The sequence below is a fragment of the Piliocolobus tephrosceles genome, chromosome 2, assembly GCF_002776525.5.
Source record: "Piliocolobus tephrosceles isolate RC106 chromosome 2, ASM277652v3, whole genome shotgun sequence".
In the NCBI taxonomy this organism is placed as follows: Eukaryota; Metazoa; Chordata; class Mammalia; order Primates; family Cercopithecidae; genus Piliocolobus; species Piliocolobus tephrosceles.
Window position 1 is genome coordinate 45,967,426 of NC_045435.1, and position 17,289 is coordinate 45,984,714.

General features: G+C 45.5%; 1 protein-coding gene across 8 annotated transcripts in view; it reads left to right on the forward strand.

Moving 5' to 3' along the window:
* The window catches only part of RBSN (rabenosyn, RAB effector), a 28,212-nt gene extending 15,079 nt beyond the window's left edge, over window positions 1–13,133 (forward strand). For all 8 annotated transcript variants that reach the window (XM_023216024.2, XM_023216031.2, XM_023216038.2 and 5 more), the window contains 6 exons: window positions 817–1,058; window positions 2,642–2,712; window positions 5,430–5,516; window positions 6,444–6,546; window positions 7,904–8,008; window positions 8,690–13,133. In XM_023216024.2, coding sequence (XP_023071792.2) covers window positions 817–1,058; window positions 2,642–2,712; window positions 5,430–5,516; window positions 6,444–6,546; window positions 7,904–8,008; window positions 8,690–9,841 — 1,760 coding nt within the window. In that variant the 3' untranslated portion in view covers window positions 9,842–13,133. The remainder of the gene's footprint in view (window positions 1–816; window positions 1,059–2,641; window positions 2,713–5,429; window positions 5,517–6,443; window positions 6,547–7,903; window positions 8,009–8,689) is intronic.
* The last annotated feature ends 4,156 nt before the right edge of the window (window positions 13,134–17,289 follow it).

Genomic DNA, 17,289 nt, shown 5'->3' on the forward strand with positions numbered 1-17,289 from the left:
TGGGATAAATTTACACTAGAGAGTTCTCCTGACTGACTGTGCATGCTGTTGGCCATGGGGTGTCTGGATAATGTGGGGACAAAAACAGATGATGCTTCTGTCCAACTCTCACATATACCAGGTTACTTTACCTTGATACTTTCTCCCTGAGACCAACTCCCTGTCTCATGTACATAAGACTATAAGCAGCCTTTTTGGGACACTATTCACCCTTCTTCTCTTGAGCTCTTTAGCCAGCATTTACTGGGCAGCTGCTGTGGGGTGGCCCTGCTGGATATGTAAAGGGTACAAGTGTGGGTAAGACACAGTTTGTACCCACAAAGAGTCATAGGTTCCTAGGGCAGCTCTGGGGTGTACATGTAACTGTACACAGGGAGAAGAGTGGAAAGTGCTCCGAAATGGGCAATGTGGTGGGAACTGATGGGAAGGATGGATAGTTTTTGCCTCAGGGAATTGGAAAAGGCTTTCCTGGAGGACCTGCCATTCAGAGAGGATAGGAGCCAGATGTTTGGGAATAGGGGGAAGGCTGTGGAGGAAAGTCTCCCAGGAGAATGTTTGTTGTGTTGGAGGCACAAGGCAAATGGAAGAGAGTGGCAGGTGGAAAGGCAAGGCTGTTTGGATTTGGAGAGGCAGCAGTGGAGTCCTTTCACACCAGAGTCTGACACCAGGAAGGCAGAGGGGCAGTACTTGCCCACAGCTGGAGCCTGATCTTATTACTCTCTGAATCAAACACCTGTGGACTGCCGCCTTGAGGTCGTGGGTATGGTAATTGGATGCTGTGGGGGTCATTGCTGCCTGTTGGTGTTGTGGTTACAGACAAGCTCACCAGTGCCAGCAAGGAGTCCCTGAGCACCCACACCAGCCCCAGCCAGTCACCCAACAGTGCCCATGGCTCCCGCCGAGGCAGCATCAGCAGCATGAGCAGTGTCAGCTCGGTCCTGGATGAGAAGGACGATGACCGGATCCGCTGCTGTACACACTGCAAGGACACGCTGCTCAAGAGAGAGCAGCAGATTGATGAGAAGGAGCACACACCCGACATCGTGAAGCTCTACGAGGTGATTCGCGCTGTCTGGTCTTGGGTCTAATTTCTTAGGCAGATTTTGGCTGTTTGTTACGTACACTCCTGCAGATTCTGGAGAATGCTTTGGGAAGTTGTTCGTTTGAATTATTTGTAGTTCCTGTTAAAGGCCCATGTTATGATTTCCCAGCTAGGGCTCTGTGTGAGTCAGAGTCATCCTGGGTGTGTTGCAGCAAACTTGTTTCAAGTGGCCTTCCTTGGCTACTTGAAAGCAGGAGGGTGGAGGCTTTGGTGGCCCAGAGGCAAGAGGAGGAAGGGCAGTTGCCACGTGGTGTAGACAGGTTCGGTGGGGAGAGCAGAAGCTAGAGATGTTCATAAACAGTGGGCCAGAAGAATCCTGGGAAACTCACTTGGGAGTGTTAGACTTTCCAAGTTTTAGAAAGTTTTCAGACTTTACCAGTTTACTGAGTGTCCCCTTCTAAGTTTGTCCAAATGCCTCAGCTGTTGTTACTATGAGCGATCCCACAGCCCCCCTACTAGATGCATACTCTGAGAGGAAATAGTGTGCAAAGACTATCTGGGAGTGAGACTGGCTTGGTCCCTTAATGGCCGGGTGAGACCTGTGAGCTGAGGAGGACTAGCCAGGTGGACTGGGTGGGCAGGCAGTAAGAGATGCAGGGAAGAGATCAGCCCAGGCAGAGGAAGCAGCTTGTGCAACATTCTGAATAGAGGAAGATATATTTTTGTCTGATGACCACTGAATAGTCATTGTTAGCAGTTCTGCAGGTCATAATGGCAGTGTTTCTGGAATCCCCATGTAAATACTCAGGCTACTAGAAATGGTGTTAATTAAGCCCCATGTTGGGTTGCAGATGTACCTACCATTCTCCATCCTTTGTGTGGAGTTCACGACCTGGTATCTCATTTCTGTGAATACCCACTGTGCTTGTGCCACTTCCTCTCTTGAAGTGAGCCCTGGCAATGCCTTGTGCTGGTTTCCTATTGTTGCCTGGCATCACTTGGCAGAGAAAGAAAGTAGCAGCTAATTCTTTTTGGTCTTGGTAGACACCTTGGCTTGTGCCCTGGAAGCCTTGCTCCTCTCAAAAACATCTGGCCGGGTGTGGTGGCTCAATCTTATAATCCCAGCACTTTGGGAGGCCAAGGTGGGCAGATCACTTGAGGCCAGGAGTTCGAGACCAGCCTGGCCAACATGGCAAAACCTTGTCTCTACTAAAAATATAAAAATTAGCCGGGCGTGGTGGTGGTGCACCTGTAATTCCAGCTACTCAGGAGGCCAAGGCATGAGAATCGCTTGAGTCCAGGAGGCAGAGGTTGCAGTGAGCGGAGATTATGCCATTGTACTCCAGCTTGGGTGACAGAACAAAACTCCTCAAAAAAAAAAACAAAACAAAACATCTGGTCAGAAGCTTCATTCTCACTTTCTTTCCTTCCTACAAAATTTTCTGCTTGGAAAGTAGGTCTATAAATCAGGAAATTGATAACAGCAATTAATATGTTGGAAAGGTGAACATTTATATATCTCCATTGATGGAGCCTAGCTTCTGGGTAGGCTTTTTTGTATCTTGAGCATACCACTTACCGCTTTGTTTTTGTTCTTAGAAATTACGACTTTGCATGGAGAAAGTTGACCAGAAAGCTCCAGAATACATCAGGATGGCAGCATCATTAAAGTAAGCTATTCATCTATGTTTTTCTAATCCAGTGGTGTCTGTTTTCTGGCATCTTAGGTCAGTTCTCCAGTAGCCAAAAATGAAAATCTTAACTTCAACTGTGCTTTTTTTCTGAGACCAGCTGAAGTTGGTTTTTTTCCACTTTTGGCTGTTATGAAGAGAATCACCTTCATGTCTGTCTTTTAGTGGGGTACATGTTACCATCACATGAGCTTGTAAAAAGACAGCCACATTCAGTTGACCTTGGCTATTCTGACTGAGCAGGTTTGGGAAGGGCCTCAGACAATAGGTACTGCTGCTGAGTGCAGCATCTGGACAGAGCAGAGGAAGGGCAGTGGGTCTCATGCTCATGCCTGGGTAGATGCCGCTTGAGTGTCACATTGAGGTGTCAGGGCTTAAAAGTAGGCATGTCCATTACAGCAGGGGCTGGCAGACTGCAGCCTATGGACCAAATGTATCCTGACATCTGCTTTTTTGTTTGTTTGTTTTTGAGACAGAGTTTCACTATTGACAGGCTGGAGTGCAGTGACATGATCTTGGCTCACTGCGACCTCCACCTCCCTGGTTCAAGTGATTCTCCTGCCTCAGTCTCCCAAGTAGCTGGGACTACAGGCACACACCACCACACCCAGCTTATATATATATATTTTTTGTTTTGGCAAGGGGAGGGATGGAGTCTTGCTCTGTCGCCCAGGCTGGAGTGCAGTGGCACAATCTCAGCTCACTGCAACCTCCACCTCCTGGATTCAAGTAATTCCCCTGCCTCAGCCTCCCGAGTAGCTGGGATTACAGGTGCATGCTAACATGCCCTGCTAATTTTTTTATATTTTTAGTAGAGACGGGGTTTCACCATGTTGGCCAGGATGGTCTTGATCTCTTGACCTCATGATCCACCCACCTCAGCTTCCCAAAGTGCTGGGATTACAGGCGTGAGCCACCGCCCCCGGCCAACATCTGCTTCTTTTTTAAAATCGAGATGTACTTCATACACCATAAACTTTACCCTTTTAAAGTGTACAGTTTGGTGGTTTTTAGTGTATTCACAAAATTATGCGAACGTTACCACTGTCTTCATTCTAAACATTTTCATCACCCCAATAGGAAACCCCATACATTAGCAGCCACTGCCCTGTCCCCATCTCAACTGGACACCACTAATTTATTTCCCATCTCTATGGATTTGTCTATTTTTGACATTTCATATAAATAGAATCATAAATATAAAATCTCTTTTGTCTGGCTTCTTTCACAAAGTGTGATGTTTTTAAGATTCATCCATGTTGTTGCATGTGTCAGTACTTCATTCCATCTGTATGAATGCGTTGTGTGGATACTTGTCACATTTTGTTGATCCATCAGTTGTTGAACATTTGGTATTTTTCCACTTTTGGCTGTTATAAATAATGTTCCTGTAATATTTGTGTACAAATTGTTATGGTTTTTGTGTAGACGTGTTTTCATTTCTCTCGGGTAGGTACCTAGGAGTGGAATTGCTGGATTTTATGCTAACTATGTATTACCATAGAGTAACATTCCATAGAGGAGTTGCTAAATCGTTTTCTAGAACGACTGCACTATTTTGCATTCCCACCAGCAGTGTATGAGGATTTCACTTTCTTTTTAGCCTTACCAATACTAGTTATTGCCACCTGTTTGCATAAAGTTTTATTGGAAGACAGCCATGCCCACGTTTGATTACTGTTTGTAGCTGCTTTTGCACCACCACGACAGAGTTGAATAGCAACAACAGAGACTGTGTGGCCTGCAAAGCTGAAAACATTTATGATTTGGCTCCTTATGGAAAAAATTTGCTGATCCCTGTTTAAGGGCATGGCTTTTTCTGAAGCTTAGTGTTTGTGACCTAGAAGTTGTAAGTGCTAACTACTAGAGTCAGATCCCAGCAGTGTTTTCCCAAACTATAGGAAAAGAATTAATTATGGTATCCAGTGTTATTAATTTCAGAGTTTTCTGACTTTGTCTTAAACCTGTGTTGCCTCTCTGCCACATTTAAAGCAATGCATGTAGCAGTAGATGTGCCTTGTTTAAAACAAAACTATGTATATGTGTGTGTGTGTGTGTATATATATATATATATTTTTTTTTCTTGAGACCAAGTTTTGTTCTGTCGCCTAGGCTGGAATGCAGTGTGCGACCTTGGCTCACTGCAACCTCCGCCTCCTGGTTCAAGCGATTCTCCTGCTTCAGCCTCCTGAGTAGCTGGGATTACAGGCACCACTACAATGCCTGACTAATTTTTGTATTTTTAGTAGAGATAGGGTTTCATCGTGTTGGCCAGGCTGGTCTTGAACCTCCTTGGGTACTTTTGAGCGAGAAAAGCCAAGTAGTTTTCTGCTTTTAATGTAGTGTAACCCACTGATTTAGTAAACCACTTCTTACATCTTGTTAGATGCAGTGGAATTGTTTAGAGAAAGTAGGCCAGAGTAAATTCAGCCGCATTTGTTTTGGTGATGAGCATAAGGGCTAGTCCTTGGAGGCGTCGACCTGAGTCTGTCCCTATTGCGTCTGCAAATCGAAATGTCACTTCCACTTGATTCATCATTCCAAGAGATGGACACTGCATTATATCCAAAAGTCTGAAATGCCACCTTTAGAGAATTACCTGCCTTTGTGAGGCCTTACACCTTTAGCGTCCTACACTATGCTGTCCAGTCTGCACTATGAAATTTAGGTCACGTGTCTCTGTGGTTTCTCCTTAGTGCTGGGGAGACAACCTACAGTCTGGAACATGCCAGTGACCTTCGAGTGGAAGTGCAGAAAGTGTATGAGCTGATAGACGCTTTAAGGTAAGGTCCATTAAGTGGTATCCTGCCTGCTGGTGGAATGGAGAAGATGCTGTTCTAACGAAATGGCGAAAGTAGACCTGCACTCACTCAGACTTCTGGTGATGGGGCAGTGGGTGAGGAGGAGGGCAAGGAAGGGGACAACTCTGGCACTTAATGCATCTCAGTGACTTTTGTTTCATTAAGGATTTCTAATGTTTGTTATTGTTAAAGAAAGAAGAGCTGGTTATTGACACCTACCATGTGCCAGTCACTGGCTGTTTTCTCTGGAATAGCTCATTTATTCTGAAGTTACCCTGTGAGGTAGGGATTAACATCCTGTGTCAAAGGTGAGGAATCATGTCACAGATAGCAAAAGTTGTGGAGCAAAGATAGAAACTCGGGTTCTTTCTTTGTGTCTGTGCTCAAATCCACAGCTGCTTTTTAACTGTGGACTGGCCATTGGGGTTAAATTAGCCCTTTGATTTATGGGAAGTACAGTGACTCAGAGGAAGAATGAGATGGGCGCTTTTGTCCATCCAGACATACAGCATGGGCTACGTAGATGCAGGGCCTCATACAAAATGAAAATGCATGTCCCCTGTTCAAAAATTATTAAGAATAAAGACACTAACAGCAGAGCATTAAACCAAGCATAGGGCTCTTTTAAGTGCCAGTCCTTTCCAGTTGCATAGGTTGCTCACCTGTGAAGCTGGCTCTGCATGTGTAGTCAGTCCCTCCATGACAGTGTTGTGTGCCCTGTGCTGAGGCCTGTGTACAGACAAAGGGTAAGAAATGGGCTTTGCCTTCAAGGAAACTTCGATGGAGTCACTTGCCCATCTTTACACACCTTCCTGGCATGAAAGCCTGGCAACTCCAGATGTTATACTTTTCACCCTTGTTTCTGAAGCTGGCAGTGTTCATTATATTCATGTGTTTGTTCCAATTCAGTAAGAAGATCTTAACCTTGGGCTTGAACCAGGACCCTCCACCACATCCAAGCAATTTGCGGCTGCAGAGAATGATCAGATACTCAGCTACACTTTTTGTGCAGGTAAAGCCATCCTGGGTTGGCATAAATGTCATGCTTGGCCTGTCCTGCTCTTTTGCTTCCCCAGAGGCAGATCCATGCCAATGACTTGTTTACTTCCTATTTATACATTGTATTATTTTTTGAAATTATGAATGCATGATGCCACACTTAGAGAAAAATCTGGATTTCAGAGAAAACTAAAACTACTTTTAATCCTATGTCCCCATTACAATCACTCATTATTCTGGTATGTTTTCTTTTTTCCCATTTGTATTTTTTATATACAGTAGTTATGCTAGTGCATATTGACTGTATATGCCATTCTTTAACCGTTTTCCTTTAGTTGAGCATTTGATAGACTAATTTTTTGCTGCTGTTAATTGTTGCCATGATAGTAATACTGGTACTTAGTATTTCTTCCTTAGCATAATCTCCTAAGAGACTCTTCCTGAGCCATCAGCTGGGAGGAAACAGCCGATTAAGGGCAGACTAACCTAAGTGGTTAGGTCTGAATTGTGTCCTTCTACCCGTGAAGGCCCCTTCTGAGAGAGTCACAGTTAACCACCCTTGGGGCTCCCTGACAAAGAGATCTTTTTTTTTTCTTTTTTTTTTTTTTTAATTAAAACAAAGTGTTTTTTTTTTTTTTTTTTATTAAGTAGGGCCAGGGTCTTACCATGTTGCCCAGGCTGGTCTCAAACTTTTGAGCTCAAGCAGTCTGCCCACCTCGGCCTCCAAAGTGCTGGGATTATAGGTGTGAGCCACACTGCCCCCAGCCAACAAAGAGATCTAATAGATGGAGTCCTGTTGGGTTAGTTTTCTGACTGTAGTACAGAGAAGTAGGCCCTTCCTCACTTTGATTAGTGATTCTATTCAGCAGTCATTTGTTGAGCGCCTCCTATATACCAGGTAGTGTTTTAGGTGCTGGATGTCCTATAGTGAACAAAAAAGACCAACGTTCCTGTTCTCATTAAGCTTGTGTTCTAAAGAAGGAGAGAGATCACAAACAACTAAAATATCTAGTATGTAAGATAGCAAAAGTGCTGTAGAGAAATTTACAGTAAGGAAGTGTGGGAGAGAGGACTGGGATTGAGGTTTGCTAATAGGATGGGCAGGGACAAGACCTCATAGAGAAGCTAACATTGGAGCCAGGTGAATAACTGGGATATCTGCTGTTGATCATTTCCTGAGGAAAATGCAGGCCCATTTGGAGTTGACTCTCTCACCCAATATAAGAGTGTGCTCCTTTCTGGCTGCTGTCAAATGATGTCAGTCTCGGAGAATAGAGTGGCTCAGCTTAAGCAAACTCTCATCATGGGGCTTAAGGGTCATTTTTTCTCTAAAAGGGTTTAAGTGTAAAATTGTCTGTCGCTCCCTGCAGGAAAAGTTGCTTGGTTTGATGTCACTGCCAACCAAAGAACAGTTTGAGGAACTGAAAAAGAAAAGGAAGGAGGAAATGGAGAGGAAGAGGGCCATGGAGAGACAAGTGAGTGAAGCCAGGGGTATGGGGCCCGCTTCCTCCTGTGGCTCTCAAGCACAGAGGCTGCTGTGGGCTCCCAGGTTGTGTGGAGTTGTAGTGAATCAGAACCTCTCTGTCAAATGTGCATATTTCTTCTGTTGTGTTTCAGCCTCACTTTCATCTATGGGAACTAGAATAATTGTTTTTCTCCCCAGGTCCTATTTTTCTTTCAGAGCTTCTGCTGATTCTCTCATGGCTAGAATATCACAGAGATTGACAGTTCTCCCTATGGCAGAAGTTGCAGAGGACCAAGACATTAGGAAGTTCCTTGTAGAACATATTGGTATATGCAATATTAAACAGAAAATTATATGTGTATTTAACACCGTGTGAGATTCCAGTGTAGATGAGGGGAACACATCTCAGAGGTTTAAGAAGAGTATATGGCCTGTGAATCTAAGATTGAGAAAATCTGATGCCCTAACTTATTCATTATATTTTAATTTTTTTTTTGAAAATCAGGGTCTCCCTTCCGCCCACATATACACAAAAACATGACTTGATTTTAGCAGTTGGATATCTTTGTCCTGAGGTGAGAAATTGGAGTGTCACTGGCACAGGGATAGAGGGACAACAGAGGGTGGGTGACAGTGTGGGCTGCTGCCAGCATGGTGACTATTTCTTCTCTCTGCTTTGCTCTCTCCCCAGGCTGTCCTGGAGTCCCAGCGAAGGCTTGAGGAAAGGCAGAGTAGCCTGGCTTCTCGAGCAGCCAACGGGGAGGTGGCATCTCTCCGCAGGGGCTCTGCCCCCTTGAGAAAGGCTGAGGGCTGGCTCCCGCTGTCAGGAGGTCAGGGGCAGAGTGAGGACTCAGACCCGCTCCTCCAGCAGATCCACAACATCACGTCATTCATCAGGCAGGCCAAGGCCGCGGGCCGCACGGATGAAGTGCGCACCCTGCAGGAGAACCTGAGGCAGCTGCAGGACGAGTATGACCAGCAGCAGACAGAGAAGGCCATTGAGCTGTCCCGGAGGCAGGCTGAGGAGGAGGACCTGCAGCGGGAACAGCTGCAGATGCTGCGTGAACGGGAGTTGGAACGAGAAAGGGAGCAGTTTCGGGTGGCATCCCTGCACACACGGACTCGGTCCCTGGACTTCCGAGAAATCGGCCCTTTTCAGCTGGAGCCCAGCAGAGAGCCTCGCACCCACCTTGCTTATGCTTTGGATCTAGGCTCTTCCCCAGTTCCAAGCAGCACAGCTCCCAAGACCCCTTCACCTAGCTCAACTCAACAGCCCACCAGAGTGTGGTCTGGGCCCCTAGCCCTTGGCCAGGAGCTCTTAACCCAGAGCAGCATGCCACAGCAACATGAGGGGCCCTCCTTAAACCCCTTTGATGAGGAAGACCTCTCCAGCCCCATGGAAGTGGGCATTACTAGTCCTCCTGCTGCAGGGGTTTCCTTCGACCCTTCAGCCCGCATGCTGAAAGAGTACAATCCTTTCGAGGAAGAGGACGAGGAGGAGGAGGCAGTGGCAGGGAATCCATTCATTCAGCCAGACAGCCTAGCTCCTAACCCCTTCAATGAGGAAGACGAACATCCCCAGCAGAGGCCCTCAAGCCCTCTGGTTCCTGGCAACCCCTTTGAGGAACCCACCTGTACCAACCCCTTTGAGATGGACAGTGACAGTGGGCCGGAGGCTGAGGAGCCCATAGAGGAAGAGCTCCTCCTGCAGCAGATCGATAACATCAAGGCATACATCTTTGATGCCAAGCAGTGTGGCCGCCTAGATGAGGTAGAGGTGCTGACAGAGAACCTGCGGGAGCTGAAGCACACCCTGGCCAAGCAGAAGGGGGGCACTGACTGACCGGCAGTGGAGAGGGCACCTTTGGGCCCAGGGGTCTGGCAGGAGCCAGTGGAGCAGGACAGAGGGCAGGCAGGGTGGATGAGGAAGGTGGCAGGGTGAGAAGTCAGATGCACACAGGTGAGGGGCAGGAATCTGCTGTTTTGTGTTGTGCACTTTGAGGTGTTTCCACTACAGTTGAATAATGGAATAGAAACTAGAACAGGGAGAATCAGCATTCATTTGCTATTTTTCCTGTTTATTATTACTATCTTTTGTAATTGGAGGTTTACCCCTTTTGAAGGGACTTTACATTTTTACTACCGAGATATAACTAAATGCAGCTCTGTTGGGCCCAGGGCAGAAATGGCTGCTGTGTACCTCTTGGGTCCATTTGCTACTGCCTAGTCTTGGTTCCTTTTGCAGTATTATAGGGCAGTCTTTATAGAGCCCTTCTTTAGCCAAGACAGAGAAGATAGATTCCACTGAGCTATATTCTGCTCTGACAGAAGTCCATCCCTAGTAGGCTGTGAGTTCCATTTCCCCTGGGGCCGCCTCTCCCCTGCTCTGCGCTTCCTGTCTGTACAATAGCAGGGGGAAGTGCTGCTATGAAGGGGAGAGTTTAGACCCGGGAGAGCCCAGCACCTCTTTTTAAGGTGGGGCGATGGGAACATTTCACCAGGGTCTATTTTCTCAGTTTAAGTTGTTTTTTTGTCTCTTTCAGGAAGTTAAGCTGCCAGTGCAGGGTATCAATGTGAATCTGGTCCTGAGCTTTTTAGAAAATAAGAGTGGTTAACTTTTTGGTTGATATTAGTATTACTTGTGAGAAGAGTTTTTCCACCCTTGTTCTGATGGAACAATTGTCTGTCACTGGAGAAATCTCCCTCCAGAGCTTTGGCAAAGTTACTCTGATCTGGGTCTGTTTAAAAGGCCTGGTCTCTAATTTAGGAATCGGTGATCTGGAAGCTTTTGCAAAACATCACCAGAAGAAGGGAAGCTTCCCAGAGTCAGAAGCTAAATTAAAGTAATTTCCAAGGCTATTTGATCAGCCTTCTTCCCTTTTGGTTCATTGTGTTCTGACCTGGGGCACTGATGAGATTTTTTTTTTTTTGAGACACAGTTTCACTTTGTTGCCCAGGCTGGAGTGCAGTGGCATGATCTCAGCTCACTGCAACCTCCGCCTCCCCCGTTCAAGTGATTCTTGTGTCTCAGCCACCTGAATAGCTGGGATTACAGGTGTGGACCACCATGCCTGGCTAATCTCTGTATTTTTAGTAGAGGTGGGGTTTCACCATTTTGACCAGGCTGGTTTCAAACTCCTGGCCTCAAGTGATCTGCCACCTTGGCCTCCCAAAGTGCTGGGAATACAGGCGTGAGCCACTTCGCCCGCCCTGATGAGATGTTTTATTACCAGTGTTAGTATTGAAGAAGCACAACCCAGGATCGTGCTGGTAGCACCACAGTACTTAACTATTAGTCAATTAAGACCAGAAAGGGAAATTGTTAATTTAGCTCTGGTGCTTTGGTTTACAGGCACATAACCCTTAACTGTCACTTTATGCCCTTTAACTAGCTCTAAGCCATACTTTCACTGGTTACTGGTGTGAGAGCTGAAATTAATTTTGTTACATTCTGGTGAAGACCCCTCTTGATAATGGGAATGTTTGAACTCTCTTGATGAAAAAATAATCTGTATTTCTGTTGATGTTCACATTTCTGTAGCACATTTCTTATCTTTTTGGTTGAATGAAAAGGTCTTGTATAGGGTGTGGAGACGGGGAGTGGGGACCCTTTGCATTTGGGATCTGTTCACAAACAGCCATATGAGTGGGTTAACGAATGTCAGCCAGTTACCAGCCCTGCTGGTGGTTATGGGTTGTTTTGAGAAGTTGGCAACCAGGCATCTAAGATGTTGCCTGGTACAGGCCTCTTTTCTTCCCTGAGGCCCATGACATTTCTCTGTTACTCCAGAGGGTTTCCCAGATGGCCAGTAGGCTCCTCCCTGCTTAGGCTCTCATTTCTCTGAAAAGAGGATGAACTGAAAAGCAGGTAGTTTCAGTAGCTAATTGCTGCTTTCCATCATAATTATTTTTCTTGTGAGAACATTTCTCTTTTAATTAGCTAGTGATTTTGATTAACACTAATTCACTAAACATACCCCTTCCCTCAAATCACCTCAGGTAACAATCTGTAAGTAACTAAAAGCATTGAGAAACACACAAGAAACATTTTTTAAACCTATTTTTAAAGGCCCGGCTGGGCGCAGTGGCTCATGCCTGTAATTCCAGCACTTTGGGAAGCCGAGGCGGGTGGATCACCTGAGGTCAGGAATTTGAGACCAGCATGGCCAACACGGTGAAAACTCGTCTCTACTAAAAATACAAAAATCAGCTAGGCGTGGTGGCAGACGCCTGTAATCCCAGCTACTCAGGGAGGCTGAGGCACGAGAATTGCTTGAACCTAGGAGGCGGAGGTTGCAGTGAGCCAAGATTGCACCACTGCACTCCAGCCTGGGTGACAAGAGCAAGACTCCATCTCACGAAAAACAAACAAAACTGACTCATTGAATATACTAAACCAAACTAAAATCATGTTCTTTTGATTAAGTTTATCCATAGCTGTATTCTTCTATGAATTCTTCCATTTAATTCTTCCATGATTATCTTCTCCTGTAAATATATACATCACAGGAGTTAGAATTCTCTACCCATCAGCTGTACCATGTCGCAGAATTCATGCAGGCACAAAGTTGGAGTTACAGAGATGGGTTGATAGCAGGGAAAACTTGGCCTATGTATTATAACCACAACTTCAAGTTCTTACCTCATGTGAATATTCACCCTTCCTTTAGTCTTCCAAGGCAAATAGCCCCATCTCATCACCAAATGAGCAAGGTCTTGATAAGGCATAGCAGATCTCCCTAAACACAGATCATGAGAAAAGATGGAAGAGACTTAGGGATTCAGGCATCAGATGAAGTTGGCTTTTCCCTTTTATGCCTTGTTTGTATTTCCCCCTGTCTAATACACTAAGGATACTTACTCATTGTACTTGCAGCTCAATATGTCTTTGCTGTTCAGATACTAAAATGTATCTCTGAGTCATTGTGAGCTGTGCAGTAGGTTGGACATCGTCATAGTTGGTGATGGGACTCAAAATGAAAAGGTGGTCTCTTTACCAGGTCACAGACTGTAGCAGATTGTGCTTGTTATCTGACAATGACTGTCACTTTGAGGGTTGTTGATTTGCATGCACTATTCTGGGGCCTTGTACTGGAGCCTTTTTTAAAAAAAAATAAAAATCTGAGATAGAGGTTGGGGGTGTGTGTGTCTGTGCACGTGTGTTACAAGTGAGAATCATCAGATGACATCTCTTCTCCTTGCTTGATGACAACCATCTGAGTATCAGAATAGTTCCAGCACCTGTGTTGTTTGTCTGGTTAAGGCCTCTGGAAAAAATGAAGGTCACTGGGCTCTGAACAGGGGATGGATACGGGTTCCAGTTCTGCCCTTATTCCCAGTTATTCCTGCAGTGCTGGTTAAATGAACAGTTTTACAGAAGTATAGTGTAGATCCCTTAATGATCCTATCATCCCTGTTTCACACTGGAAGAAACTGAGGCTCAGAGACTGAGGAACCTTGTGACTGCCATCTGTGCCAGTCACCACCCCTGCATGACCACATTTCCCTCCATCGGCACTACCAGCATGCCTGTGAGGTAGGTAGTTACTCAGCTGTTCATCTGACCCCAGATGCAGAAAAGTTAAGAGAGATTAGCCTGGCTTAGGCCACACAGCCAGTCAGTGGTGGAATGAGGGTTTAAATCCAGATCTGCCTGGCTTACTTTGCCTTCAGTAACAAGTAGCCGGGTCAGGTGGTAGTTTGGTGGTGGTGGGTGCTCAACCATTGTGTCAAGCTCAAAGAGGGCAGAAAAAGGCAATGGGGAATGAGGTTGGGTGCTGCTGAGCTGGTTTCTGATAGTGACTTTACTTGAGTCTGTGAAACAGATCTCCTTGGGGCCTATGTAGATTCTTAAACCAGGAGAGTATAATATGTAGTACTCACTATAGGCTAGACTGAGTGCTAAGTATTATGCATGGCTTATCTCAGTCTTCCCAATAACCCATTTACAGATGCAGAAATAAGTGAGTGGTGAAGTTAAGCTTGCTTAGGGTTGCACTGCTGGGTTTCCAGCCTAGGTCTGTCTGACTGCAAAACCCAAGCTGCCCTAGATTGTGTTGTATGTGGATACCCATGTTTCTAACGTGGAATGGGGTGTTTCATCCCTAGTAATTGCCTCCAGTGGACTTTTAAGATGAAAAACTTGTGCGTAACTCTTCAGGAAGCCTAGTGTAGTTGTAAAAGTACTTCAGAAAGCACTTCTGGTTTTGGCTCAGATACATAGAGTTTGAAAGTTACCCTATCCTTACCACAAGAAAAAGTTGGACAAACCAAATCAATGGCCTTTCTTGGTCCCATTAGAGAGCTGAGTGTGCAAGTCAAACTGCCATCCCAAAATCTGGAGAGAGGTGAGTCCAGAGAGTCAGCAAGATCTGATTGGAGCAGAAGCCATGGGAGCCATAGCTAGTAGGAAAACTTAAATGGTAATTTTGATGAACTGCTGGAGGTTGGGTGTGGACTAGCATGGGAGTGAGCAACTCTCCCTCACCCCCAACGCTTTCCTGGGTTTTACTCGACTTGATTCTCTTGGTGAAGAACTGAGAAAGACCCTCTGGTGGCTCTGGCGGGAAAGGGAGAATCATCTTTGTAACCAGAGCCTTCTCCATAACAAAGCTTATTCCCCAGAGGAAAGCACTTTTCACAGAGCCTTATCCCATCTGGAGGAGGGCATTTCTCCCATTCCAGCCCCCTTTAGCCTTCCTGGGTCATGTAAGGGGGTACAAAGGGGAATTAAGAAACACTTGTGGGCCAGTGTGGTGGCTGACAGCTGTAATTCCAGCACTTTGGGAGGCCGAGTTGGGCAGATTGCTTGAGCCCAGGAGTTGGAGACCAGTCTGGGCAATATAGCGAAACTTCATCTTTACAAAAAATACAAAAATTAACCAGGCATTGTGGCACGTGCCATAGTCCAAGCTACTCGGGACTGAGGTGGGAGAATTGCTTGAGCCTGGGAAGTAGAGGCTGCAGTGAGCTGTGATTGTACCACTGTACTGCACTCCAGCCTGGGTGATAGAACAAGACACTACCTCAAAAAAAACAAAAGAAAAAAAGAAAAGAAAAAACCTTGTGTAGGTCACAGCCCAAGGACACAAGCTCACTAAAATGCTGAGATTTAATCATAAGATTATAGAATGCTTCACCTCCCCCATGGTTTTCCACCATATCAACAGGACTCCAGGATAGTAACAGTGAGTTACAGCTGGAAGAGCTGCAAGACATGGACTCTCTCAGGAGGAATATCCAGGGAAGCCCAAAGGCAAGAGGAGATAAATACAAAGACACTAGAGGAACTGGAAGCTTCTGACACCTACAGCTATGGCAAACATTAAACACAGCTCTCAACTCTGAGTCAGATTAACATAAGTTCTCATTCTAGAGGCTTATTACCCCAGTTCTTATGGCCCAATAGAGTGGATATTCTACCTTCAACAAAAAGAATTATAAGCATGCTAAAAGGCAAGGAAAAAAAACCCCAACAATCAGATGAAACAAAGCAAACATCAGAACCACACTCACATGTTGGAATTATCAGACAAGAAATTTAAAATGTGGTCTGTTAAAGGGTCTAATGGTAAAAGTAAACAACATACAAGAAGAGATGGGTAATGTAAACAGAGATAAGAAAACTAAGAATCATGCCGGATGCAGTGGTTCACACCTATAATCCCAGCACTTTGGGAGACTGAGGCAGGCAGATCACTTGAGGTCAGGAGTTTGAGACCAGCCAGGCTAACATGGTGAAGCCCTGTCTCTACTAAAAATACAAAAATTAAGACTGGGCACAGTGGCTCACGCCTGTAATCACAGCACTTTGGAAGGCCAAGGCAGGTGGATCACCAGAGGTCAGGAGTTCAAGACCAGCCTGGCCAACATGGTAAAACCCCGTCTCTACTAGAAATACAAAAATTAGCTGGGTGTGTTGGTGGGCAGCTGTAGTCTGTTACTCAGGAGGCTGAGGCAGGAGAATCACTTGAGCCCAGGAGGCAGAGGTTGCAGTGAGCCAAGATGGAGCCATTACACTCCAGCCTGGGTGACAGCGAGACTTCATCTCAAAAAAAAAAAAAAAAAAAAAAAAAAAGGCCACGCATGGTGGTACACATCTAGAGTCCCAGCTAAGAGGCAGAGGTAGGAGAATTGCTTGAGCCCAGGAGGTGGAGGTTGCAGTGAGCAGAGATTGCGCCATTGCACTCCAGCCTGGGCAACAGAACGAGACTTTGTCTCAAAACAAACAAACAAACAAACAAACACCCTAAGAATCAAAAGGAAGTGCTAGAAGTTAAAACCTTAAATGAAAAATGCCTTAATGGGCTTATCAGTAGACTGTCCACAGCCAAAGATTCAATGAATTTGAAGATAGGTCAACAGAAATTTCCCCAGTAAACTGCAGAACATTCAAGAACTATGAGGCAATTTCAGAAGACATAAAATGCATTTAAGTTGAATACTAGAAAGAGAAAAGAGTGAAGAAAAAATACCTGAAGCAGTAAATGACTAAGAACTTTACAAAATTAATGACAGACACGAAATCACAGATCCAGGAAGCTCAAAGAACTACAAGCAGGACAAATACAAAACATCTACAGCTCTGCATTACCTTATTCTAACCCCGTAAACCAAACACCAAGAGAAAATTGTAAAAGAAGCTAAAGGAAAAAGCTATCATACCAATAAACATAATTACAGCTAATTACTTGTTTGAAACCATGCAAGCAAAAAAAGAGTGGAGTGAAGTATTTACATTGTTGAAAGAAAAACACCAGGATTGGGCATGGTGCCTCACACCAGTAATCCCAGCACTTTGGGAAGCTGAGACGGGTGAATCATCTGAGGTCAGCAGTTCGAGACCAGCCTGACCAACATGGAGAAACCCCGTCTCTACTGAAAATATAAAATTAGCTGGATGTAGTGGCGCATGCCTGTAATTCCAGCTACTCAGGAGGCTGAGGCAGGAGAATCGCTTGAACCTGGGAAGCGGAGGTTGTGGCGAGCCAAGATAGCACCATTGCACTCCAGCCAGGACGGAAGGGAGGGAGGGAAAGGAAAAGCACTAACCTAGAATTCTAAATCTGGCAAAATTACTCTTCAAAAGAGAAGGAGAAATAACTTTCAGATCAAGAGTACTTCAGAAATGCAGTTTTTTTTCTTTTTTGAGACGGAGTCTTGCTCTGCCGCCCAGGCTAGAGTGCAGTGGCACGATCTTGATTCACTGCAATCCCCGCTTCCCCGGTTCAAGCGATCCTCCCACCTCAGCCTTCTGAGTAGCTGGGACAACAGGGGCTGCCACCACACCCG